This window comes from Carassius auratus, chromosome 42 (genome assembly GCF_003368295.1).
Source record: "Carassius auratus strain Wakin chromosome 42, ASM336829v1, whole genome shotgun sequence".
Classification (NCBI taxonomy): Eukaryota; Metazoa; Chordata; class Actinopteri; order Cypriniformes; family Cyprinidae; genus Carassius; species Carassius auratus.
This window is the reverse complement of record NC_039284.1, coordinates 12,619,792-12,645,062: the sequence shown is the minus strand read 5'-3', so window position 1 is coordinate 12,645,062 and position 25,271 is coordinate 12,619,792. Positions and strand designations below refer to the sequence as shown.

Sequence of the window (25,271 nt, the reverse complement as noted above, 5' to 3'; positions counted from 1 at the left end):
CATATTTCAGTAACTAGAGAACAAGTAATTAACCTTTTGGATAAATTGAATGGTTAGGCAAAAGCATTTGCTGTGGGAATTATAGATAAGAGAATGAAACCTTCAAATGTGTTATAATTGTGTTAATGTTTGCATTTTATCGCAGTTACAATAATAACATATTTTTCCGTTAAAGCATTATAAAGTCAGTCTATTGATGACAGTCCATAATAGCATCCTGGCATCCTTTTTAGAGCTTTACTATAAAGACAAAACTATTATGAAATAAATGTATAATCACCAGAATTATATAATTGCTATATTTTTAAAGCAAACTACAATTTTCTACAGGTCTACAAAAATTGGGGTCACATCTAAGGTTATATTAAAGATGCAGATAAATATTAAAAATAAATAAATACAAAAAGAACAAATTTATTATGAAGTTCAACTTAAATTAAGTAAAAATCTTTAAGGAGCAGTAAGCCACATTTCAAAATAAAATAAGTAAATAAAATAATACATTCAATTTCTGAGAAATACAGCTGGAAAAAAGCTTTTGATGCACTCATAAAATAAATTCAAGATATAATAATACCCTGAAACCTGCATTTGTTTTTATTTATATTTTTTTAGTGGTAAATAATAAAAAATTATGTTTACTGCTCCTTATATATAAAAAAAAACTTAAAAAAAAAACACCTGTAGAACTGGACTGCTGTGTTTCCAATGACAAGTGCAAGAACAGGCTTTGCTTTTCTACACTGGGCAGATTTTGACTTACAATTACAGACTGTCTAACACCTACTTCATTTTAGTACAGGCTATGGACTGCTTTCCAGTGGACTGAAGAGATTTTTCAAGAAACACACAATTATTTTGTAAGTACAGTTGACATTTCCAGTCATTTCAATTCCTTTTTTTTTTAAATGTACTGTCTGCAAAATTCTTCCCTCTAAATTAAATATCTTAGTTTATACATGTTTCATGTTCTTTTAACTATAAATATTATTGCAGCAGGACAAATATTCTTCATATAACTGCAAAGTGCTTCAACAATACTATTCTTATATTACAGAGCTATACTGCTACACAAAGATTCACACGAGTCTAATTATAAATAAAATCCAGAACCCTGAATACAAACATCCCACCCTGAAGTTATACTGAGATTCCTGAATTAAACCGCGTTGTCATACAAACCTGCGGTCAAAGACAAACTAAAATATTACATTAAAAACCTGTAACAGGTCACTTGTAAAGCTCTGAAAGCTCCCAGTATGGAATGTCCTATTAAAATCTGTACAAAAACAAAATGACAGTAGATCAAATGAACGTTTGACTTCGGAAGTAAAGCTGATGTTCTTTATATGATATCAGTCCATCACAGCTATTGTTCAGTAATATCCAGGATGGTACTGTTGACTCCATGGCTTCTGATTCCAGAACTGATGAAGACAATGATACAAAAAAATGAAGACAAAGAATTAAAGAATGAAACCTGAATAATTTTTTTAGGACCATTAATAGTGTTTGCAAATTTTAAAATATATATATATTCTTTCATAAATCACAGGGCTCTGAACCAGTTCAAGGAACGAAAACAAAAACCGGACACGAACGAAATTTTGACAGGAACAGAACCAGAAACAGAAACTAAAATTAATTTAACTCATAATGACAGATTAACGAAACGAAAGAAAAAGTGTACTAATTTGCGGTTCATTGTGACACATTCCAAAGTTTTCGGAAAGGAAAACGAAACTGCAGAGAGAAGTTTTCTTTATTTTGCAAAAGCTGACAGCTTTGAATAATGTCTTGCTTCTATATAATTAGCCAGCTTTGGTATGATCATCGCGCTGACACAAGTTCATTTTGCTTTATTAAAGCCTGTACATTAACAAAATAAAACAGAGTTAAAGAAACAAAAAGTTAAATTGCTCCGTTGTAGCTACAACATGTTGCGTTCACAGTGACAGCGCCTCACTGTGCTGATAAAGCCGATTTGAAGGATGATATTTTATGTAAATAAAAGTACAAACACTATATAATAAATAATATTTTAGCATCCAGATACGCCGGGAACATGGAAACATTGGATTCGAGCCGCATGAGAGATCCAGGCATCAGCTTGAGCTTAAATTAATTTGTTTTTGGATTTACGTTTTTATAGCCTAAACTTGGTTTGTTTTTGAGAGAAACTAATAGCCGTTTTTATAATGTTTGTAAACATTTTGCTTTAGACTACAGGCATCTTAGCCTTCATTATTTCGTAAAGTAATAGGGCTAATAAAATGCAATGCCGCAAGTTTAGTTTTTTTTTTTTTCACTTTCAAAACGCAATATTTCGTCCTTGGTTTTTTTAGTTTTTTTAGTTTTTTTTTTACAATACCGCAAATATCGCAGGAACAGATATCGATTCTGCTTGGAGTGAACCGATTGAATGTTCTTTTTGTTTTCAAGCCCTGATAAATCATATATAAATCAATTATGCAGCATATTTATACCTTATTACATATTTACATGAGGACTTACCCCTTGTTGCCAGCTCTGGTTGAAAGCTTGTGCTTTGTTCATGCTAAAGTTTCCATTTTTAAAACCTCGATTATTTCCCCCTCGGCCCCTGAATTTCTAAGGAAACATCAGATTTATCATTCCTGGTTCACATTTGGGTCACAAATTTTATTGTTTTTAATATTTGAAGATTTACAACGACAACTAAATGTTCATTTCCAACTTAAAGTGATTCGCATCTCTCACCTGGTTGAAGTTGCCCCGGTTAGCCCCTCCCCCTCGTCCCATGTTGCCCCTGTTCATGGCTCCTCCCCTGTTGCCCATGTTTACCATGTTGCCACGTCCAGCTCCCGGCCTGGGGGCGCCTCTTCTGTTTGGCATCACACCGCCACGGTTGAAACTGCCCCGGCTGAAGCCTCCTCGGAAGGCAGGGGGAGGAAGGAAGCCTCTAGGTGGTCTGCTGAACCCACCACGAGGTCCAGGCACTGTCAGACAACCCGAATCATTTATACATGATTTCATGCTCAATATTTTGATTCACTCTAAAGTATGTCACATTCTGGAAGTGCTGCGTTATGATGTCTTTAATGTTCCTCTATACAAATATGTATATAATGAATAAAAATAAATATTTAGTTCATCTGGAACGGCGTACCACCCCTAAAGTTGCCTCGGTTTTGAAAGTTGCCTCCTCGTCCTCCCCTCTGACCCGGTCCTCCTCCATGGTTGAACAGATATTTGCCTCCTCGTCCCCGAGCGCCTCCCCTCTTTGGTTGAACACCTCCCTGGTTGGGCTTCTTCTCGGGAGGAAGGGACTTTTTGCTCTCCTCTTTGTACTGTTCAAGAAGTTTGGTAGCTTCTTCCTTCTGCAGCTCGACATAAAGCACTTCACTGAAGCACTGACCCTCTACAGGCAGCGTGTATAATCCTGCAAAACATTATAGTGTGGCATTTAGGGAGTTTTGTGAATTGCACAACAGTGTTTATATTGTTAACTAAAATTAAAAGTATAGCTAAAATTGTTAAACTTGTAAAATAAAATAAAGTAAAATAAAAATAAAATACTTCTAGGAATAATGCTTTTAGAAAATAAACTACACAATAATAACCTAAACCATATTGGATTAAAATAAAATGAAATTAAAAATTTGCTTTGTGAAGTAAGGAAAGATAATCCATTTAAACTGAAGTAACTGAATATGAAATAAAAATAAATTTAAGATAAAAATGAAATAAAACAAAATAATAAACTAAAATATTAGATGAAAAATGTATAAAACTTAAACTAAAGTAGATAACATAAAAATTAAAACAGAAATATTGCCTTTGCAACTGAATTTTTTAAATACTAAAATTGCTAAAAATAAATAAATAAAATTAAAAAAAAAAATTGAAAAAAAAAAAACAACAACAACTTTGTCCTGGCTTCTAACTGCAATAAAATAAGTTTTGAAGTACTAAAATTAATATAACTAAAATCTAAATGAATTGAATATAAAAATTAAAGAAAAAAATACTGGAATAAAACAAAAATTACTAAAATTACTAAAAGTTCTGAAAAACTGAAATAATTTCTCTCTCTCTCTCTCTCTCTCTCTCTCTCTCTCTCTCTCTCTCTCTCTATATATATATATATATATATATATATATATATATATATATATATGGCACATGACAAAAAAACTTACTATAGCTTATAAAAAATTTGTAAACACCATAATAGTATGTAAGTAATACTAAAATAACACTGTTGCACACATCTCAGATCAAGTATGGCTTAAGAAAAGGATTTTACCCTTCATTTTTAGGACTGCATGTTCAGGTACATCTTTGCCGTCTGTTTCTGCTTTTTTCTGAGTTCTCTGTATATATTCCTCATCTGTCGGACAGACTACCACTGCTTTACGCTGGAAACCGGCAAACAGGCACATTTTCCTTCTTTGGGCTGGCGCTGATATGTTAGTCTAAACGGAGAGTATTTTGGTCAGTATTTCCATCAGATGGTATAATGATAATGCACTGAACATGTAAAATGAAAAATAAATGTAATAAGAGAGAGAGAGAGAGATTGGTATATGCTGTGATTTTGATGAGCATTTGTAAACTCTAGATTATATTTAGTCACCTGGTCAAGAATGTAGTTGCGTTTTTTACGTGCAGCGATCTCGATGAATTTCCCGAGGAAGAGGGGAGCACGCTGAGATATCGCCGAGAGCTTTGTGACATCCTTCATCTGTCGCTTCAAACTGGAAATCTGCATTTCAACAGAAAAATAACACTGAATAGGATGTTTATATCATCTTAAACTGTTTTCTTGTGTCAGCACTCACCATCATTTTCTCTATGATTGTGTTTGTTCCAAGAATGTTGTATTTTCCAGGATTGGCTTGTGTGTGCTTTGTAACCCATTCCGTTTTTCCAGATCCAGGCAGTCCAACCATGACAATGACCTGGGAGGATTTACAGAAGGCTTTTGAATGATGACATGAGAGAAAGAAAAAAGTATTGCTTGGCTATAAAACTAACCTCACAGTCCTCTTTGGTTTCGGGGCCCTTTGGTCCTCTGATGCGATCGCAAACATTGATCTGCTGCAGGAGCGTAAAGCCTTCAGGTTGGGGGAAAAACGGGTTTTCACATTGGCCGAAGTTGAACTCGACCGCACAGTTGTGGCAGAGGACGTGAGGGAAGAACTGCTTTCCTTCCAGCTCATCCTTACTAACTCTGAAAGCTGTTCCCAGATCCTGGCCATTCTTGGAGTAGGAAATTTCCACTTCTTCACCATCAAAGTTCTGCCAAAAAACACAGCAACCATGATATACTGTATATAGACCTGATATACACATGATATACGTCACACACCTCTTGCTAAAAAAAAAGAAAAAAAAAGAAAACATTTCATTTCACAATGTTGACAATTAATTATGTGTTAAATTTGGTTTATTTACACACACACACACACACACACTAATATGTACAAATATATATATATATATATATATATATATATATATTCTATTTTAAAATGTAATTTATTCCTGTAAGTCCAGTCTTCAGTGTCACAAAATCCATCAGAAATCGATCTAATATGCTGATTTGCTGCTCAAGAAACATTTTTTTGTTATAAATGTTGAAAACAGTGTAAACCATTATAGATTTTTTACGTTTCTTTGACCAATAGGAAGTGCAATAGAACAGCATTTATTTGAAATATTTTTTTTGTTACATTTTAAATGTCTTTACTGCCATTCAGAATAGAATAAAAAAATACTAATTTATTAAAAAAAAACAAACAAAAAAAAAAAAAATCTGAAGAGTATGAATACGTGGCACCACTTAGTGGTCAAAATGTGTAATTGCATAGAGATTTTAAACTACCGTATTTTCCGGAATATAAATCACACTTTTTTCGTAGTTTGGCTGGTCCTGCGATTTATAGTCAGGTGCGACTTATTTATCAAAATTAATTTGACATGAACCAAGAGAAATGAACCAAGAGTTCACATTACCGTCTATAACCGTGAGAGGGCGCTCTAATGATGCTCAGTGCTCCTGTAGTCTACACTGAAAACACAGAGCGCCCTCTCGCGGCTGTAGACGGTAATGTGAACTCTTGGTTCTTGGTTCCAAATAAATGTGACTTAAAGTCCAGTGCAACTTATATATGTTTTTTTCCTCATCATGACCTACTTTTGGACTGATGCGACTTATACTCAGGTGCAACTTATTGTCCGAAAAATACGGTAGCTGTGGATGAAGAATCCTTACAATAAAGCAGCCGACAACATCATTCTCATCAAAAGCCTCCCCAAAGTCCTCCGTCAAACCGTTGCTGGTTTTCTTGGCCTTAGATGAAAAGCCATATGAGTGCACTTCCTCCCCTGTGAATATATAATGCCAAGAAACATGCAAATTATGTTTCATTATATAAATTAAATTATTTTTTATTAAATTACAAATTATTTTATTAGATCAACTCCAATAGATTCCTCAAAAAAAATCAAAGACCCTCACCAAGTAAAAGACAGCTGTTTGCCAGTGACCAACCCACCAGGACATCATGAATCTCAATTCCTTTACTGGAAATGTGTTTTACAGGAATCTTCTCAATAATCTGGTGCAAAGATATGCAAGAATAAGGCTGAGGGCATGAAAGGGCAACTATGAAAAGAAACCATGAAAAAGCAATGCTCTCACCTTCATTTCAAAGCAAGCTTTGCCTTTTGCCACACCATAAGATGCTCGTCCCCCGGCCCACAGGTATGCAAAGCTCTCCATGGTGAGAGAAGAGGCGCTATACCGATCCCGGGACACCTTGAAGTGCAGGTCACAGTTGTCTGAGGAAAATCAGCGAAAAATGCATTATTTTTGAAGCTACAGACTTACTACTTTAATAAGCTCACTGAACCTTTACACTTTACAGAAATTTATTCTGCATGTTATGCTATGAAAAATTCAGCATTTTCTATTTGGTCGATATTTGAACGGTATTTGTATGAGATTATCATACGTACAGGTGTCCAAACATACAGTTGTGTCATCAAACTCTTCGTCCTCTTCCTCCAGTGGAGGCTGGGGAGACCTTGTCCTGAGGGAACCATCAAAAAACAACTATGAAATGGAATCAAATTCAGTTCAGTGCCTTTATAAGATCCCACTGAGTTCCTCTTGGAATTAAAATGTGTTCCAACTGAGAAAATATACAGGTGTGAAACATTGGTTAAACACTCCACTTTTTACAATACTTCTAATTATTTATATTAAATATTTTCTAATAAACTATTAAATAAAATCAGAAGTTACTATTTGTTTAAAAGCTGAAAATGTGACCACATACATATATATTTAATTTATTTAATTTTTTATTTGAATTTTTTAATAATTTAAAGTTAAAACACTTGTCTTCTGAAAGATTGAGACTTTTAGATTATTAAAGATTATTATTTCACAATGAAAATCTATTGAAAATCGTTTTGATCATATATATATATATATATATATATATATATATATATATATATATTGGTATATATTATATATTAGTGGTTATGTACAGTACCTGGGAATACAACACATCATTGATAATTAATTGAATACATATTTAAATTCAAATAAACATCATGAAAAGACACATAAAAATATTACACCAGATTACTTTAGTCATAATTTCTAAAGAACATATCTGATACAGAATATGAAAATATGAACAGAAAAGGAAGTGAAATTTCTGGAACTGCATCAATACCCTTGCGATATTCTCAGATAAACACTTTTCTTCCTTTAACAGTCCAAGCTTTGGCCTAGAAGCAAGATTCTTAAAGTAAAATACCACGGACAGAGAGATACCATAACAGAGATGCCCTTTTTATAGATGTAAAGTCACGAAAGACAGTCAGTAAAAATGTGTGTTTCTTTGCACTGATGAGGAACAGCATGTCAGATTTGGCTCTTTACTGCCAAAACTGCTCATAAATCTTTAAGGTGCAGCGGAACATCAGGAGTACCAGAGGCCGACTGCACATTTCTTACCGGCTGTATTTGCTTTCTTCAATAAATTCAAAGTAGCCCCTTCCATGTTCATCTCGGCGTCTCTTTACACCCTTCTTATTCTTCTGTTCATCATTCTTGTCTTTGTCCGCATCCCCTTTGGAAATAAAACAATAAAACATAAGGAGGCGTACCTCCCTGCAGGACCCATCATGATGTAACATGATGGTCCACATAATTACTGGAGGATTTCTAGTTATTTTAGTTGCGCAGTGACCAGTATTTTAAAAGAAAGGTGTACTTAATTATAAATTCACATGTTTTAGATAAAGGAGCAATGCCTTACAGTGTGGTTTGTACACTGCAGTACTTGTATAGGTACAAACAAAAGGTTGTTGCCAAGATTTTGAGATTTTGAGCTAAGTAACACACATTTTCAGATTCACATTGCATGCATCTTGAAGAAAGGTGTAACAGTGTGTGCAAATAATGAAGGCACATTTGGTGATGGGCACAAGCACCTCTTTCCCTATGAATGCAACTTGTGCATGAAAAACAGGAATATGCAAACTGCCATACATCACTCAAAAAACGATAATTTCTTAAGCAATTTTCGAGGTTCGTGGATCCCGAGAACCAACGTACACTATCAAGGGTCATTCTCAGGAAACTGTCCTATTCGTGCCTGAACATTTCAGAATTTTAAATTTTTACGTCATTGGATTTCAATCAGTATCTGGTGAAGTGAAAATAAAATGTTTTATGCAAATTGTGATAGAACAAGACTAGTGGCTTCTGAAACAGCTGATTTTCTTGTTTAATTTGATATACTGTATAACATCTACACAAGCTTTTTATCTACATGCTTAAATATTTTGCCAATAAGTATGCAAATAGTTAGGGGTGTAACGATACGCGTATTCGTATTGAACCGTTCGGTACGACGCTTTCGGTTCGGTACGCGGTACGCATTATGTATACCGAACGGTTCGTTGGACTAATTCATTATATTAAAAAAAAAAAAAAAAAAAAAAAAAAAAAAGAGAAATATGATATGCATTCAACAAGGTAGCCCAATAACCCAAACGACGTAACAGGCAACGCCCCTGACACTCCCGAAGAAGAAAAAAACACCATCTTATATGTTTATGTTAGGGTACTACTCTGTCAGGCGCTCGCTCACTCAGTACGCGCTGAAGGCTCGTTGCAAAATGACCAATGTGTTTAACATACCAGAAAAAAGAAGATCCTCCAGTAACCAACAGGTCTGGTGTTTGGGTGCACTTTGGATTCCCTTTAAGCTATAATGGTGATGGCAAGAGAGTGGTGGATAAAAAAACAACGGTATGTCGCATCTGCAACATGACAGGGTACACCAGCGGGAATACAAAAAAAAAAAAAAAAAAAAAAAAACCCCAGCGGGAATACTTGAAACATGTCAACTCATTTACGCTGACATCACCTTATTGTGTCAGTATCTGGGAAAAGACGAAAAAAATGAGAAACAAGCACGCAACAAACTATCCCTGCAGCATTTAGACACCGGTATTATAGCTTACAGGGAATCCAAAGTGCACCCACACCAGACCTGTTGGTTATTTTAGGATCTTATATTTCTGGTCTGTTAAATGCATTAGACATTTTGCAACGAGCCTTCAGCGCGTGCTGAGTGAGCGAGCGCCTTAGGGGCCGTTCACATATCGCGCCTAAAAACGCGTGGAAAACGCTAAGCGCGTCTTTCTCCTCCTTTCCAAAGCGCTCGGGCAGAAGCGCTCATGAGGCGTCTGTCTTTGCTAAGCAACAATGACGTGCTCTCTCCATGAGACGCGGAAATTTCAGCGAATGATAAATGGATTTGCAAGCTCTAAAAATCGCTTGCAGTAGCTCTGCTACTAAATTTATTTCAAAATTGCAATCCATATACAACTGTGATCAGCTGTTCCTTCATCTTGGCTGAGTTTTCAACGTTGTTACGGGAAAGGATGAAGCTGATTGGTTGGTTCTTGTCACATGACCCGCGGTGCGCTTGCAGCATTCTGAAAAGTTGAGATGTTTTTACATTTTGCTGTATCTAAAACGTACCGAACCGAACCGAACCGAACCGTGACATCAGTGTATCGTATCGAACCGAACCGTGAATTTTGTGAACCGTTACACCCCTACAAATAGTATATCAAAGTTTGAGACATTATTAGTGAGGAATAAATAAATAAATAAAATAAAAATAAATTATAAATAAAAAATAGGGCTGAATAAAAATGAATCAATTAAACACTTATTTAGTAATTAATTAATTAATTAAACACTTTATAGAGGTAAATCTAATGGAGATTCAGTTTTTCACTTTCGTTTGGAACGCCCTTACAAATGGCATCCCCTCCTGAAGTGAAAAATGTCTAGCAAAAAAGCTAGAAATAGTATAGCTGACCATAAATATAGAAATAGTAGATTTTAATTTGTAGCCAATAAATTAGGAAATTTTATATCAAAGTTTGAGATACAATACTACTACTACTACTAATAATAATAATAAATAACCTTTTTAAGATAACAATTAAACAAATCAAATACATTCAAATGAAAAAATAATTGTCTTTATATTTATTTATTTAGCATCAGTTAAATCTATTAAATAAAATGTCTGTAATGTGAATAAGTTTAGTATTCTGTTAATTGCATCAGTAGTAAGTCAAAGAAGCACAAATGGGACACCAAGGCACCAGCTCCAAATCCTGTGCTCTCTGCTGTCAGAATGAATTATTATGGCAGCCCAAATATATAAAATATGAATCGCATAAGCTTCATCGCGTAATCTCACCCTCGCCAGGGCCCATGTCGAGAGCCACACCATCCTCATCAAATTTCTCCATCTCTTCATCATCTTCTTTGAGCAGGACATCTTCATCTTCATCATCTGACTTATCCATCTCTACCCCGGCGTCCTCCTCCTCCTCCTCCCCCATGTCATCATCCTGCTGCTCCTCAGCCTCCGCGTTATCGCCCTCCTCCTCCTCCTCCTCCTCAGCCTCCATGCTCTCTTCAACCAGATCTTCCTCACGGTCTTCCTCGCCCATGTAACCGTGGCCGTCTCCATCCTCGTACTGTCCCTCAGCTCCGTTGGTGGACAGCGCGTCCTGATCCAGAGCGGCCTGCAGACGCGCCATCAGCTCAGCCTTCAGCCCTTTATCACTCAGACTCCTCTTCTTCAGCTCGTCCTTCAGCTCGTTCACTTTCAGCTTCTTCACATTCAGCGAGCTCATCTTGCCGTTTCGATCCTTTGTCTTTAGATGTTATACCCTCAGATGTATGAAGTATGAAATATGAACAGGAAGAGCAGGTTATGAGCGGACTATCCGGAGACGCTCGACGCGGTCACTGACGGGCAGCAGTCGGAGCAGAAAGAGGCTAGTTAAGCCTTGTATAATCTACCGTAATACACATCATACATGAGCAAACTACCGTAAACATCACTATAGCTATTAAATATGCAAAAGAGAAAATATCGGTATTCAGTTGATTATATGTTCAGAAAATTATAATAACCAGTTTTGAATATACATTACTGATAATTCAAATAGTAATAATAATACATATAAAAATATTAAATATTACTTTTTTGATTTAATATTGCAGAATCCTAAAATCATTCTACATAAATAGCAAAACTGTATTTTTTTTTTTTTTTTTATTTTTTTTTTAGATTACATTTACATTTACATTTAGTCATTTAGCAAACGCTTTTATCCAAAGCGACTTACAAATGAAGACAATGGAAGCAATTAAAATACAACAAAATAGCAATGATATAGAAGTGCTATAACAGTACATGTAGCATGTGCTTTTAAATAATATAATAAATTAAAAGGAAACAGATAGAATAGAAAAAGAATAGAGCATGTTAGTGTTAGAGTTCTTGTTTATAATTGTATAATAAATGAAAAGAAAATAGAATACAAAAAGATTAGATTTATTTGAATATAGCCTTTTAAAGGCTAGCTTAAATTTATATACATTTTAGAGAAATTTGTTTGGCAAAACACTTTCAAAACAATTACTGTTACTTTGCAGAAAAGTAAGTAAATCAATACAGTACAGTTTAGGCAAATATTAGACAAAATAAATGACTTTTCTAAAAGTGTTTAGTATAATATAAAATTTTGCTATTGTAGTATCATTTTACTGTTTAATGAGACAAGAGCCCATAAAAGCATATATTAATGTGCCGTATATTTAACAGTATAAACCGTTTTTTGAATTTCCTTTTTTTAAATTAAAGGCTATATGCTATTTATGTAAAAATGTTATGTTATGAACAGTAGCATAATATTAAACATCACTAAGTCAAGAATTTAGTATCATTGTATTATTTAATGCCACAAGAGGAAATAAAAGTAGCTTGTAAGAAAACATAATTTTACATAAACTGCAATTCGTGGCCTATAACTTTTTCTTGAGACTAGTAAAATCGCTTTGTTTTGTAAAATTTGCTGAAATACTTTTGTTAGAATCCATTATAACAGAAACTCAGAAAAGGATAAGTAATGCATTTGACGTGTTTGATCACGAATGCAACAAGACTGTTGATGTCAGGTAACATTTCATTGTTTTCAAACTTGCTTTCTTTCGTACTTAAGTAGTTTATTATCTTCAGATTTGCTCTCTGACGGATGCTTATGTTTTCCATATGAAGGTGATTTATCAGTTTAACCCTGATATGTTTCATTGTAAAAGAGAAATAGGCACCATTATCCTCTCACTTGGCTGTTTTCCATCGGAAGCTGAATTACATGATATCATTGCTGAGGTCTGTGGTTTGTTTTTACATTTTGTCCATTTAGATATTAACTCTTTCAGGCTGGGTGGATAATGAATTATGATGTGTAACTGTTTCTGCAGCTAGAAGATGAAGAGCCCGCTGGGTTTGTGCGCTATGAGAAGTTTCTTCCAACTATGACTAAGATCCTGCTTGAGCACAAGTAAGGCACAATTATAAATAATTAGATATCCATGCCAAAACAGATTGTTTTTAATTGACTTTCTGTGTCTAAATGGTGTTGTCCAATATGGCCCTTTTTCTATTTAAAATGTAAATGATTTCAAAAATAACCTTCATGTCATCTCAGGGATTTCTGATGTATATACATATGCAATAATTTTTTTTCCAAAAGTCAACTTTCACATATAGTGTTGTTATTGTTCACAAAAAATACTAAAATTGTTTTGGTAATTGAAATAAAGCTGAAACTGAAATAAGTATTAGGAAAGAAAAAAAAAAACTTAAACTTAAAAAAAAGTTGATAGTAAATAAACTAAATAAAAAAACTAATTTTAAGTAAAAAATACATTGAGGCTAAATAATATATATATATATATATATATATATATATATATATATATATATAAATTAATTTAAAACAAAAACAAAAATTATAATTCAAAAATTCTAAATATTATAAATAATTTATATAAAAATTATTCTAAAATAACACTGACCACCACACTTTTGTTAGTGTGAATCTAAAAATCAATTTACAATTATTATTTCCAATTGTACACCTGAAAACATGCAAGGGACAAGATCAGATATGCCCAAAAAATCAGTGAAGTTTTTTCAACTATGAAACATACAATAGATGAACCACTTTACACGTTTTTGCTTTAAAGTCCTGTAGTGGTGACAATTTTAGATGTTCTCCTTTTTATTGCAGGTTCCGTCCTATTACAGAAGACCTGCTCCTTCAGGCCTTTAAGGTGCCTACTGCTCTGACACTTAAACATTTTTGTTATTGTTCTTTTGTTGTTTGAATAACTTCAAAAACTTTTAACTGGATATAAAAGATGAAGACCTTGGACCAATAGAATGAATTAATGTAATGGTATTGTTATCTCTTTTAAAGGTGTTAGATCCACAGAAAAATGGCCACTTGGAACCAGAGGAACTGACCAAATATTTAACACAAGAAGGTATGTCAATGTATGACTTTTGAAAGTAGTGGTTTGTATTTTAGGATAGGCTTCTGATTTTTTGAAATCGATGTCCAATGCATTTGTCACAAACTTTAACAATGCAAGGAACCCACAAAGACGTCAAGTGAAGTTTCTTAATTTCTCTGTCTTCTGAAGGAGAGTCCTTCACACAGGAAGAGATAGATGAAATGCTGTCTGCAGCTGTTGATCCTGATAAGAATGTCATTCTCTACAAGGACTTTGTGAGCATGATGACCTTTGATGACACTCGATGATGGCTGACGGCATGAATAGATTGAATATATAAGTAGTTTTATAGAGTTAGGATCAAGGTATCGTAAAGGAAATCATCAGTTACCATAATAAATAATATACTGTACATGTTATTTTGATTCTTTACCCATGATATACATCATTAATGGTGTTCATAATGCCCAAATACTAATTTCTTATTATATAATTTGGCAAGATTACACAATATGATGATATGTTACCCTATTAATAATTATTCAAACATGCTTTAAAGTGGGGAATGTGTGCAAGACTGAGACCGTGTATTATAGACTGATGAATCATTCTCCTTATTAATGATCAGGTTTCTAAGGCCAGTTGTGTGTCTGAGAGCTTCATTATAAAGTCAGTGTGTGGTGTCTTTCTTCTTTCAGTTTCATTAGCAGAGTCAGATACACAGATTTTGTGAAGGGGTGGCATATTCTTGCAGCTCATTTTTTTCAGAATTAACCTGTGCTCCGTGAGTGCGTGTGTGTAGGGGAGATACCGGGAACCGAACTGACCCCCTGTGAACTGACCAGAGAAGCACATGATTTATGACAGACTTTACAGAAAGGAAGTTGCATGTTGGTGGCATTTGAAATTCTATTCATTTTATTACAATTGAACACTATAGTTAGAATTGTTTTTCTGAGTTTACTTTATCTACATACCTGACACAACAATGAAATGCATAACTCTCAGAGAATAGTGTGCAACTAAATATTTTTTTCATGTAATCTGAGAAACCCAAAATTGTTCATTAAGTATTGTGAAGAATATTGTAAAAACTGGAAAAGGTTACAATAACCATCTCAGCCTTTCCTGTTTGTATGTGCTTTTTATGTATCATTAAGTAAAGGTGAGGATTCAGTGGTCCAAAAATAGATTAACAAATAATCTGGTAAATATTGATCTTTTAGGTTTATGACAGTTTTCTTTTTGTTTATGGTAAGGTTATATCTTAGGTGCTATAGGTGTATCTTTATCTTAAGTATGTAAGATAAAGCATTACTGTTTCATTTTACTAAAAACTGATGGTCGTTTGTTAATTTCTTACTTGTTTATTCTTACTGTCTCGAATAAAGCTATGGGTTATAGTTGGGTGTGTTTATTTTAGTTGTGTGAGCAGTAGGTGGCGCTACTCTCCCATGCTTACAAAATTTCACTTCAAATTCCTACTAACAATACAATCAAAACAATATTGACCATGTGTATTCATGCCAATTCAACAGGGTTTGGTAAATTAAGAAATACTGCCAAATATTGCAAAATTATATTGCAAATGTTTGTTGTTGGTTTCATAATAACTTCAGAGGTTTAAATGACATGTTTAGAGCAGTGTAAGCCGTAGAAGATTTTTTAGCAATTGAGCATTGACCTGGAACTCTTTATATTTTAATATCATGATATTATTTAAAATATCATAATATTACATTTTAGATAAATTATTTTTTTTATGTTGCTAATAGTATGCTCCAAAACAGTTTAATCATATTCGTTGTATTGAGTTTATGACTGATTCGCGTTTTAAAATCGTAAATGGTCATAATTAAAAATAGCGTTTTTACATTTATGTAGTTTATACACGTTTTTGAGTAACCACATAAATTAGATTAGGCTTATGTTGTCATTATTATTGATTATAAATCTGCACATATGAATAAAAATACGTAGATAAACATATAGTTGATATTTAGTTCAATACCATTTTTGCTAACAGAACAACAGTTATATAATTCTCGACAATAAAATCGAAATTTACTTTTAATAAAGAAACTAGTAGTGTAGTTTAGCGTGTGGACAACAGTACACTCCCACATGTCAGTCTAGATCTCGGACATGCTATTCGTTGAGAGGTGCGGAGGGGGCGTGGCCAATCTACCCAGAGACAGATGTGTGCGCTCCTCTGGAGTGAGAGCAGCGCAGAGATCAGTCCCCCAACAGCCTGATCTACTGTCAGCCTGCGCTTCACATAACTCCATATGCATGGGAAAATGAGCTTGTGCTGGGATGCTTTAAAATCTAAAGCACTGCACATGGATTCAGAATATCAGGGTGCATAAGAAAGAATTGGATTATCCACTGTTGGACATTTCAAAATTGGACCATCTGTTATTCATATTCCACTGTGGAAGATGGATAGAATTTTGCATGTTACTAGTCGCTGAGACTGGGCTACTGAACTGACCAGAGATTGATTTTTGGATATTTTGTTTGCGGATGTAACAGGGAGCATAGTTATTTCATCAGTCCCTCTCTATCAGGCTTCATCATGACCTCTCTAACAGGGAATAAAGACAGATCTGGCACCAGGAGTAGAAAATATGGGGTAAGATTTATTATGTTTATTATAGCTATTTTATGTAAAGTTATGTATTCATATATGCATATTTACGTATTCAGGGTAATTATCTTAAAGTGAAGAAATCTTTAATGTCAAACTCAATATGCAAAATAATAGACCACTTTGCACACTTTTTTCACATTTACCATCTATGTAACCAAGACATTAATGTTTCAATCATTGCTTTTCATCCTTAACTATAATTTCTTGCAGATGACCGATTCATCCCCTACGAAGTCACCATCATTCTCTCCTGAAACCTGGTACCGAAAGGCTTATGAGGAGTCCCGGAGCGCCAGTCGCCCGGTCCCTGAAGGCGCGGGCTCCATGCCCGGGTCCTCGGGAACCCCTTCCCCTGGATCTGGAATATCATCCCCGGGCTCTTTCTCGGGCTCACCTGTTACTATATCGCCTGGAATCAACACCGGTTCGCCCGGTTCTTTAGGCGGATCTCCAGGGTTCGGCACTGGCTCTCCAGCCTCGGGTAGCGGGAGCTCACCTGGTTCTGATCGGGGCATCTGGTGCGAGAACTGCAACGCTCGACTGGTGGAGCTGAAGAGACAGGCATTAAAACTACTCATTCCCGGACCCTACTCTAGCAAGGTAGGCTGAATCCGTTTTTGACCATGCGTCGTGCAGAAATATGTGAGATGTACAGATTTCCATGCTGGAGTGTTATAAACGAACTCCAGCATTGCTGTGCGTTATTTTGGACATTAATCTTGGAGTGACCAAGAAATCCACAACGTGAAGATTTCAAACAAGAATTAAATTTGATTTTGTCGTGCTATGCTACTAATTCCCTTCAAAACATATCGTAACTTACAAAATAAACAATAAAAATTAAAAGATAAAGAAAACAGCAGCTTTGCATTGAACTGCAAACACACAGAAGTGTTGCACGAGGGGCGGAGTGCTGAACATAGACGGCACTGCAGCGCATTACTGTTCCACTATCGCTATTATTCCAGTGCGCTTCCTGAAGTCTGACATCATGATGGAACTAGTCAAAGTGATCTTAATTAATTGCTGACTATCAGCGTTTTCCTTTGATTTAAGAAGACTATAAAGTGAAACAGATTTTTAAAGAAACACGTCATACAATGATTTGGCTTTGGTGGCGAGCTTGAGTGCTGAGAGAAGCGCATTTACGATTAACTATCCCTTTTGATTAGTTATTCGGTTTTGGCTTGGGACATCTAGTAGCCTACTGCACCAGAACTTGGAGTGGATTCCACAAGAGCTCAAATCATAAGCACAAACTATATATATAGATTAATATGCATTGCGTAATTGGATGCATGTGCGCGTAAATATCAAGTTTCGCCTTGTACTCATTTCATTTTCAGATTCTAACAACGGGAGCTGTGTATGAGCAAATCAGCAGTATGATTTACAGCTAGAAATAAATGGCTTACAGAAATATCCTATCTTTTTATATTATTGATCAGTGGTTCTTTTTGCGCCCCATGAAAACCAAACCACATTTTGTCTAATTCAATAATTACCCATTAAGAAGAACAGGGGGCGCTGTGCTGTCACGATCAATGTGATATAGTATCAGTATTTGATACCGCGCTATACTTTTGTGCTCTGCTATATATATATATATATATATATATATATATATATATATATATATATATATATATATATATATATATATATATATATATACCCCTCTGCTTGTGTTAAAATGTTAAGATCTATAATGTGATCACAGTTACAATGCTTTAAATTTAAGCAACAAAAACATATGGCATCTATTATGTTCTTCATTTCAATAATTGCACTGTTTATCCTTTAAAAAAAAAAAAAAAAAATCTGACCCTCAGTAGTCAAAACCATTACATCTGCACTTAGATCTCCTTGTCATGGGCTGTGTGTAAGCTGATGTCATAAACCTGTGTAAAATTAGCATTTTGTTGTTTTTAAAGAGCAGCATTGATCCGGTGTGGCTGTGCCTCATGTTTCAGACCTGTTGTTGGTCTCCAGATTTTACGGCCAGTTCTGCCAGCTGCAAATGACCTGGAGGTACCCATTAAAGTGAGCTGGAGGAGGAGGGGCTGATGTTAAGGAGAGGGGATCACTGGAGAACAGGGTGGCCATGAGAGTGCTCTTTAAGCTGGAGGCAATTTTAAAGGAGACGCAACTGAATGTTTGGGCTTTTCTCAGCAGGATCTTCACCCACATGGTGATTAGTGAGCAGTGTTGTGATATGAACTGAAGGAAAAAGCCTAATTCTGATAAACAATCCATCTGGGGACCTTGCAGTATGCTGCATTCCATTGTACTCAAAGAAAAAAAATTATAATTTCCTTTTTTTTTTAAAGTGTAATTGAGTAGAGGGAAGTGATGACATTGACTTATAAAACTCAAAATTTCTGTTGATAAAAACTTGAAAAAAAGATTTTTTGCTCTGTTGATGTTCTTATAAATGCAGAATAAAGTATACCATTACTCTTAAAAATAAAGGTTCTTTACTGGCTTATATGGTTCCATGAAGAAACATCCATGGAACCTTTCCACTTTACAAGAAACACAGCGATGCCATAGAAGAACCATTTTGCCCTAGAAGAACCCAAAGAACCTTGAACCATAGATGCCAATAGTGAAGGTTCTGTATTATGGAAAAAGATTCTTCAAATTATGAAAATATTATTTCCATTAAAAAAAATATTTCTTTTAAGAACTGTTCACTGAAATATTCTTTTGGAACCCAAAATGGTTTTTCCATTGACATTTAAACACCAACAGAGCTTACACTTCATCTTACAAGTAGTTCGTGAAGTAGGAATATAACTGTGAATGGAACGGAGTTTACTGTAACAGTAGTAGCCTACAGCTCACAGAACTTGTGCTCTGGGACTTGCTGCATTGTGAACGTCCCCTGAGGTTTCGCTTTAGATTACACCCACTGAACAGAATTTCAATCCCATGCAAACACAGCTCCCATTTCCAACAGAGCCACGGCAGCAACACGTTATGGGCATGAGCTTCATACATATTTAACCTTTAATGCTCTTTTTATGCCTCTCAGGTGAGCAAAGTATTATCATATAAAGAGGTCAGTTTTTCAATCCAGATTGGTAGGAATAAATGGGAAGGGGTTGCTGACTGCAGCTCAATCCAACAGGCGTTCTATGGAAATGGCACTCCCTACTGTCCCACGACAGGCTTTGTCTTGACGCCCGGGTGTAATGGTGTCACTAGGGCAGATATGAATATAGCTCAGCAATGGGAGAACTGAACATGCATGTCTCTGTAGGATTGGTGTGCTCATTTGGGGAGCACAGATTACTTCTTGTTGGAAATGACTGTGAATATTATATGGTTGCTTTACAGACTGTGACCTGATAGATTCTTACAACAATGGAGGATTGCTGACAACCATTGTAAGTCAAAGCTGTTTAAAGGTTGAAACTTAGATTCATAACAACATGGTCCAGTGCTTTATGAACCATTTCTGTTCTGTCTCACAGCAGGCAAAGATTTATTTTCAACGTGTGTTTTCTGTATTATAGCTCAAATGTTTTGTAGGTCTTTGAATTCAGTGAGTTTTGCTTCTTTTGAACAAGTATCCCAGCAGGCAAGCAAAGTTATAAGATGTTGATATTTGGTTAAATATAGTTTCTGATGGTGGGTGCCCAAAATTCTATGTGAGGACAATGTATGATCAAAAGAAGACATTTATTCCCATGCAATGAGGGTAATGCGAAATGTTTGAGTTTATATTTTGATTGCAGGCTTGGTGTCTTGGTAAATCTAAGCACAACACTTTCTCAGATAATAATAACGTCAGTATGATGTCGAACAGCATCCAGTCCCATAAACACAAATTTCACAGTGTCAAATGCAGAAGATGTTTAAACCCACTGTAGGTTTTGCGGAGTGGGTGGTTTGTTTCATAGTGGAACTCAAAACTATATTTCAAGAGTTCAGTCAGGTTGCTGCTGTACCCCATAATCACTGCCAGCACTTCCTCCAAAGCATGAAGGCCTGTAATCCACCCCAGAACCAAGTCAGAGAAAACATCAGGTTCTTCCCTAATCTTGAACATGGGTGATCGATCTCACTGGGATTAGATGGACCGAGCCGGATCGAAGTTGTCCATGATCAAAGTAGAACTGCCTTGAAGTAGGATACCGCCTGGTTCAGTAGAGCTGTGAGTTTTAGGCAGCGATCAGCACTGCTGGTTTACATTAGTCACTCATGGCTTTGTTATTGTGTGAAAATAGTATGAAAGATTTCGACAGACTTGTGTAATGTATCTCTGGAGACTGGATGGTTTGATGTGTTGAATGTGGAGGTTTGAGCCTACAGCTGGAGTTCTGAGCATGGGTTTTGTGCTCACAAGTGAAGCATTGCAAGTATGCACAGTTTTCTCAACTGTTACCCAGTAAAATTCACTAGATACCTGTGAAGAATTTGTAATGGAAGTGCTGCAAATTGCATGTTGTTTTTTCTTTGTGTCCAACTGAATGCATTTTATTTGTTTGTTTAGTGGCCTTTTAAACATTGAATTGCCACTTTATTTTTCAAAGCTTTTTGGATGCAGTTATTTACTATGACATTTTTGACTAAATGCCATGTCATGTCCTTCGTGCTCAGCTGATTTAAAAAGGATGAAGTGAAAGTTCCTAAAGAATCACAGCTAGATAAAACCTGAACACAAAACAATTTCTAGGACATTTAAGGCAGGGTTCGTGAACTCCTGGAGGTAAATTACGGAACTGCACTCTACCACTAAGTCCAGGGTTTTTCTAGCAACCTGAAGGGGTTTATTTTGTACAGAATAACAGATATGTAAATACATAGATGTGAAATATTGATTTTAGTTACAATTTTATTACGTAAGCTTAAAGCAAGCATGATATGAAACATGAAACTAGCACAAGCTATATAAAACAAATAGTTCCCTGGGACGCTGATAAATGACACAGCATTGACCAATCCGAATCAAGTATTATAATTGTGGCACTGTAATTTTTGTTGCACTTACAAAGATTATGAAAACGTTCTCAACCTCATTTGTAAACAGTAGTGGTAAGCCATATGTAAAGTATCTCTCATTAGCAGTGCTAGTCTGCATGAACTCCACTTTACCTTTGTTGTCAACACCGCTGTGATCTCTCATGCAATCACTGGTTTTACGCACATGTGGAGAGGGCCATTCCTCGGCTTTTAACCTGACTAACTCATTTTTTAATTGCCCCACCACACAACAACAGGGCTGTTTCCTCCATGGAGGTCGTTGGTGTTGCTTGGGACCTCTGCTTTGAAGCTTTGAAGTTTTGAAGCAACCTTCCATCCTGGGCTCTTGATAAGAACACTATCCACCTTTTTCTTGTTGTGAAAAATGGGCGGGGCCATTTGTGAATTCTATGGGTCTGGCTTCCAGTCTCATCTGCGTCCACTCCGTCCAGCGATTTTTAGCTGAACAAAACAGTTTTGCTGCTTGATATTGAAAATGGTTTTATTATTTTAATGTATTATCTTAATTATGAACAAATTGGTTTATAGTGCAAACAGTTTTACAGTTTCCTGCACATTGTTATTCTCCTCATAATTTACCTATGGCGGCTAATGAACCAGAAGTCTCATATCAAATATCAATTATAAATATTATTTAATGTATTTTTTTTTTACATTTAAAATTGAAGTTAGAAAATCTTCAAGTGACTCAACATTGTATTTGCCTACTGAATTGTGATTGTTTATTCTTTTCTTACACTTATTTACCCATTTATGTTGCCTATCTTGTTTTCTATTTTTCCCCATGTTAATTTTTCCAATAAAGATTACACATTCTTCTTCATGGTAATAAACAGAGAAGGCTTTCTTTGAATTATTAATGGGCCCAATGTGTGTTGTTTGACTGAAAAAGGCTAAATCCCCATATTTTAAAAGAACCACACCAGACCGTTGTGCATGCTGCCTTTAACAAGGACTCATTAGTGTTTTTGACATGGCATGATCAGATAGAGGAAATAGATGGAGGGGCTCCATTGTTTGCTTGAGTTCAAGGGAAACACACCTTTTGACAGAAGGAGACGGTAGAAAAAGAAAACAGATGGAGTCATTCATTCTGAAATGCCATGTTTTACAAGAGGTTTAAGTGCATTCCTCTGCAAAATCAAGAAGGTTAAGAGGATGAGTGAGAATGCCGTGAATGACAAGGGCATCATAAAGGTCAGGAGGACAACTGAAGATGGAGTAAGATCAGAAGAGATACATTTTACTAGAGCTTTCTTTTGTTTCCAACATTCCATCTGATCTAATGGTGACCGATTAGACTAGGGGCTTTTGTCTCAGAATAGAAAACAGATAAAACAACCTTTCCAATAAATTGCTAATAACTAATTTTACATTTTCAGATAGAAGAGATTTTTTTTATATAGAGAGAGTTTTGGAAATGTCAGAATATCATTGTTTTGTTGCACCCTATCAATCTACTTTACCTCAAATAATTGTCAATTGTCACTTTAAATGATAAGAGGAAGTGACATCATCTGAGTCTTTGACTTTACAAGGATCTGATTATCCAAAGTTGGATCTAAAATAGATTTGTCCGGAGCTACTTCTGTGTACAACTGTTGGCGCAAGCTACATTAATGTGATTATTATGTTTTGAATATGGATATTACTACATAAGCAAATTAATTCGCCGTAGGATACCTTTGTTATGGATGAGCACTTTTTATTTATCTTCTTTTGGACTGATGCATGCCATTAAACAGTTTGAAAGAGCAAAGACAATTTTTTTATATAACTCCGACTGGATTCACTTGAAAATAAAAAGTCATATACACCTAGTATGCCACAGGGATGAATAAAACCCTAAAGCATAATTTTCATTTTTGGGTGAACCATGTAATGGTTTTTGACATGTAGACAGGTTAGTGAAAGTTTAAGGTGACATTACACTTTGCTGGAGGTCATACATGCAGTAGAGGAACAGAGTGACTCGTTATTATGAATAAAGAACTGAATTAACCTCCAGATGAGCTCTAGCACGTGTCCAAATTATGATGTAGTATGATGTCAGGACAATGTCACCTTTCTCTTTCTAGCTCTACTGCATGCACCAGTGGACTAGAACCTGCCAACACACATAGTCAGGTTCATAACACCAAGAGTGCCTTTACATCAGAAGCAACTTTTCTTGGTAAAACCTTACCAAAAGGCTGTTGTCATATTAAAGGCTGATATAATATGCTTTTGTATAATGTAAACGGAATGTGGATCATTTGTTCACACTACGGTTGAATGTGTTCCAGTCTTCTGGTCTCTCATATAAGTATAAAATTAATGAATGAATAAAACAATAATTGAGACTTTTTATCTCACAATTCAGACTTTTTTTTCTTGCAATTACACATATTACTTTGCAAACATACATTTATATTTTAGTCTGTGATAGACTTCCATACATGAAAAAAAAAAGAGTTATAGGTAGGTAGATAGTTTCAAGACATGCAGTGAATTTCAAAATAGTCAATACACTGTAGTTTTATCACAAGTGTATTGCATTGCTTTTCTATTTGCAAATGTTAATTATAGACAGGTAGTATTAGGAATAACAAAATTTTCTTTCCATTGGAGATGTAAATGTAGATTTGTTGAATTATTTGTAAATGAACACAAAATCTATATTTGGTCTGTTTCTGAAACTGAAACCAACAAAAATGACCTTTTTCAATGCTTAGGATTACAATAGAATATCTAATATACGGACTAAAAGCCACTAAACTCCAGTTTTTTACTCCAATTATTTGTCAGTAATTTCCATTAAGTCACATTATGGTGGCGGATTGCTTTTAAGACCCACCATACATCTTTTGTGTCCTCTTTTACTCTCATTTTTCAGCATATCAAGCTTTACTCTCACTCTTTGTATTTCCCTGTCCTCTATTTTCTCCTCTCAGGTTGTAGTAATTAGTCGCATGGTTTCTGAACAGCACTACAGAGCACAGTAACCTTGAGCTGAGGGGAATGTGAGGGAAACGAGAGTGAGAACAGAGGCAGAGAACACTCTTAGACCCGAAGATTTGGGTCTGGGGTCTCAGAAGATGGATTACCTGCACAGCTCAGAGCAATTTATCAATGTCAGAGAGCCAAAGAGAGGGAGAGGGAGGGAAATGGGGATGAGGAAAGAGTAGATGGAAGCAGAAAAATGGCTCATGGGAGGTCTGGCTCGATTCAAACCTAGATTCTTGAAAAATTACTGCACATACTGTCCCGATAAACGAAAACATCATTTAGTCACAGCACTACTAGGCTGCACTATTACTCAATGACAGTTTTCTATTGCGTTTATAGGTCTGTTATATTGTGCCATGCATTGCTGAACCTCGGCAGCCCCAATTTTGAACTCTGAAAGTCCAGATCTGAAGTTAATAATGACATTCTGTGTGCTAGCTTGGGTAAATTCAGTTCAGTTTGTTAGGAGTGTCCAAATAGGCCACTATTTCCTATGACGTAAATTGGAATTGGATTTCAGGTTCCTTTGTTAAATGAACAGAAATTCAATTCTCAGTACAAACTTTAGCTATGAGATTTTTTCAGATATACAGACAGTGTGACATATACTGTATCTATCTTTTTATCCATCCATAAAGAAACAGTTTACCCAAATGTTCATTATTATTCTCACAATTCGGTTGTTCCAATCCTGCATGGCATTTCCATAATTCTGAAGAATTTATG

The 25,271-nt window shown here is 35.4% G+C and overlaps 3 protein-coding genes across 3 annotated transcripts in view; 2 read left to right on the top strand and 1 right to left on the bottom strand.

Annotated features, from left to right (window-relative positions):
* Positions 1-1,176: 1,176 nt before the first annotated feature.
* LOC113060685 (heterogeneous nuclear ribonucleoprotein U-like) lies at positions 1,177-11,394 on the bottom strand. Its single transcript, XM_026229811.1, has 14 exons — positions 10,797-11,394; positions 8,021-8,135; positions 7,006-7,079; positions 6,689-6,828; positions 6,506-6,605; positions 6,260-6,372; positions 5,020-5,283; positions 4,824-4,943; positions 4,619-4,747; positions 4,289-4,457; positions 3,149-3,421; positions 2,740-2,978; positions 2,515-2,610; positions 1,177-1,427 (listed from the first exon to the last, which is right to left on the bottom strand). Exons 1-14 carry the CDS (start codon positions 11,236-11,238, stop codon positions 1,377-1,379), a joined length of 2,325 nt encoding a protein of 774 aa, XP_026085596.1. The 5' UTR covers positions 11,239-11,394; the 3' UTR covers positions 1,177-1,376.
* LOC113060301 (dynein regulatory complex protein 8-like) lies at positions 11,292-14,831 on the top strand. The gene is made up of 7 exons (XM_026229178.1): positions 11,292-11,349; positions 12,439-12,568; positions 12,710-12,782; positions 12,875-12,954; positions 13,687-13,729; positions 13,876-13,942; positions 14,102-14,831. The coding sequence occupies exons 1-7, from the start codon at positions 11,292-11,294 to the stop codon at positions 14,218-14,220; spliced, it is 570 nt and encodes a 189-aa protein (XP_026084963.1). The 3' UTR covers positions 14,221-14,831.
* Positions 14,832-16,154: 1,323 nt separating this feature from the next.
* LOC113060684 (kinesin-like protein KIF26B) overlaps positions 16,155-25,271 on the top strand; it is a 54,082-nt gene continuing 44,965 nt past the window's right edge. Inside the window, exons 1-2 of the mRNA XM_026229809.1 lie at positions 16,155-16,547; positions 16,776-17,165. Coding sequence (XP_026085594.1) covers positions 16,491-16,547; positions 16,776-17,165 — 447 coding nt within the window. The 5' untranslated portion in view covers positions 16,155-16,490. The remainder of the gene's footprint in view (positions 16,548-16,775; positions 17,166-25,271) is intronic.

Bases quoted from the DNA above. Each gene is read 5' to 3' on its own strand.
- LOC113060301 (XM_026229178.1), top strand. From the start codon at position 11,292: ATGAAATATGAACAGGAAGAGCAGGTTATGAGCGGACTATCCGGAGAC. The intron at 12,569-12,709 runs GTAACATTTCAT...TCATTGTAAAAG, and splicing joins AACAAGACTGTTGATGTCAG to AGAAATAGGCACCATTATCC. The intron at 13,730-13,875 runs GTGCCTACTGCT...TCTCTTTTAAAG, and splicing joins TGCTCCTTCAGGCCTTTAAG to GTGTTAGATCCACAGAAAAA.
- LOC113060685 (XM_026229811.1), bottom strand. From the start codon at position 11,238: ATGAGCTCGCTGAATGTGAAGAAGCTGAAAGTGAACGAGCTGAAGGAC. The intron at 8,136-10,796 runs GTGAGATTACGC...TTATTTCCAAAG, and splicing joins CGACATGGGCCCTGGCGAGG to GGGATGCGGACAAAGACAAG. The intron at 2,979-3,148 runs GTACGCCGTTCC...GTTGTCTGACAG, and splicing joins CCGAGGCAACTTTAGGGGTG to TGCCTGGACCTCGTGGTGGG.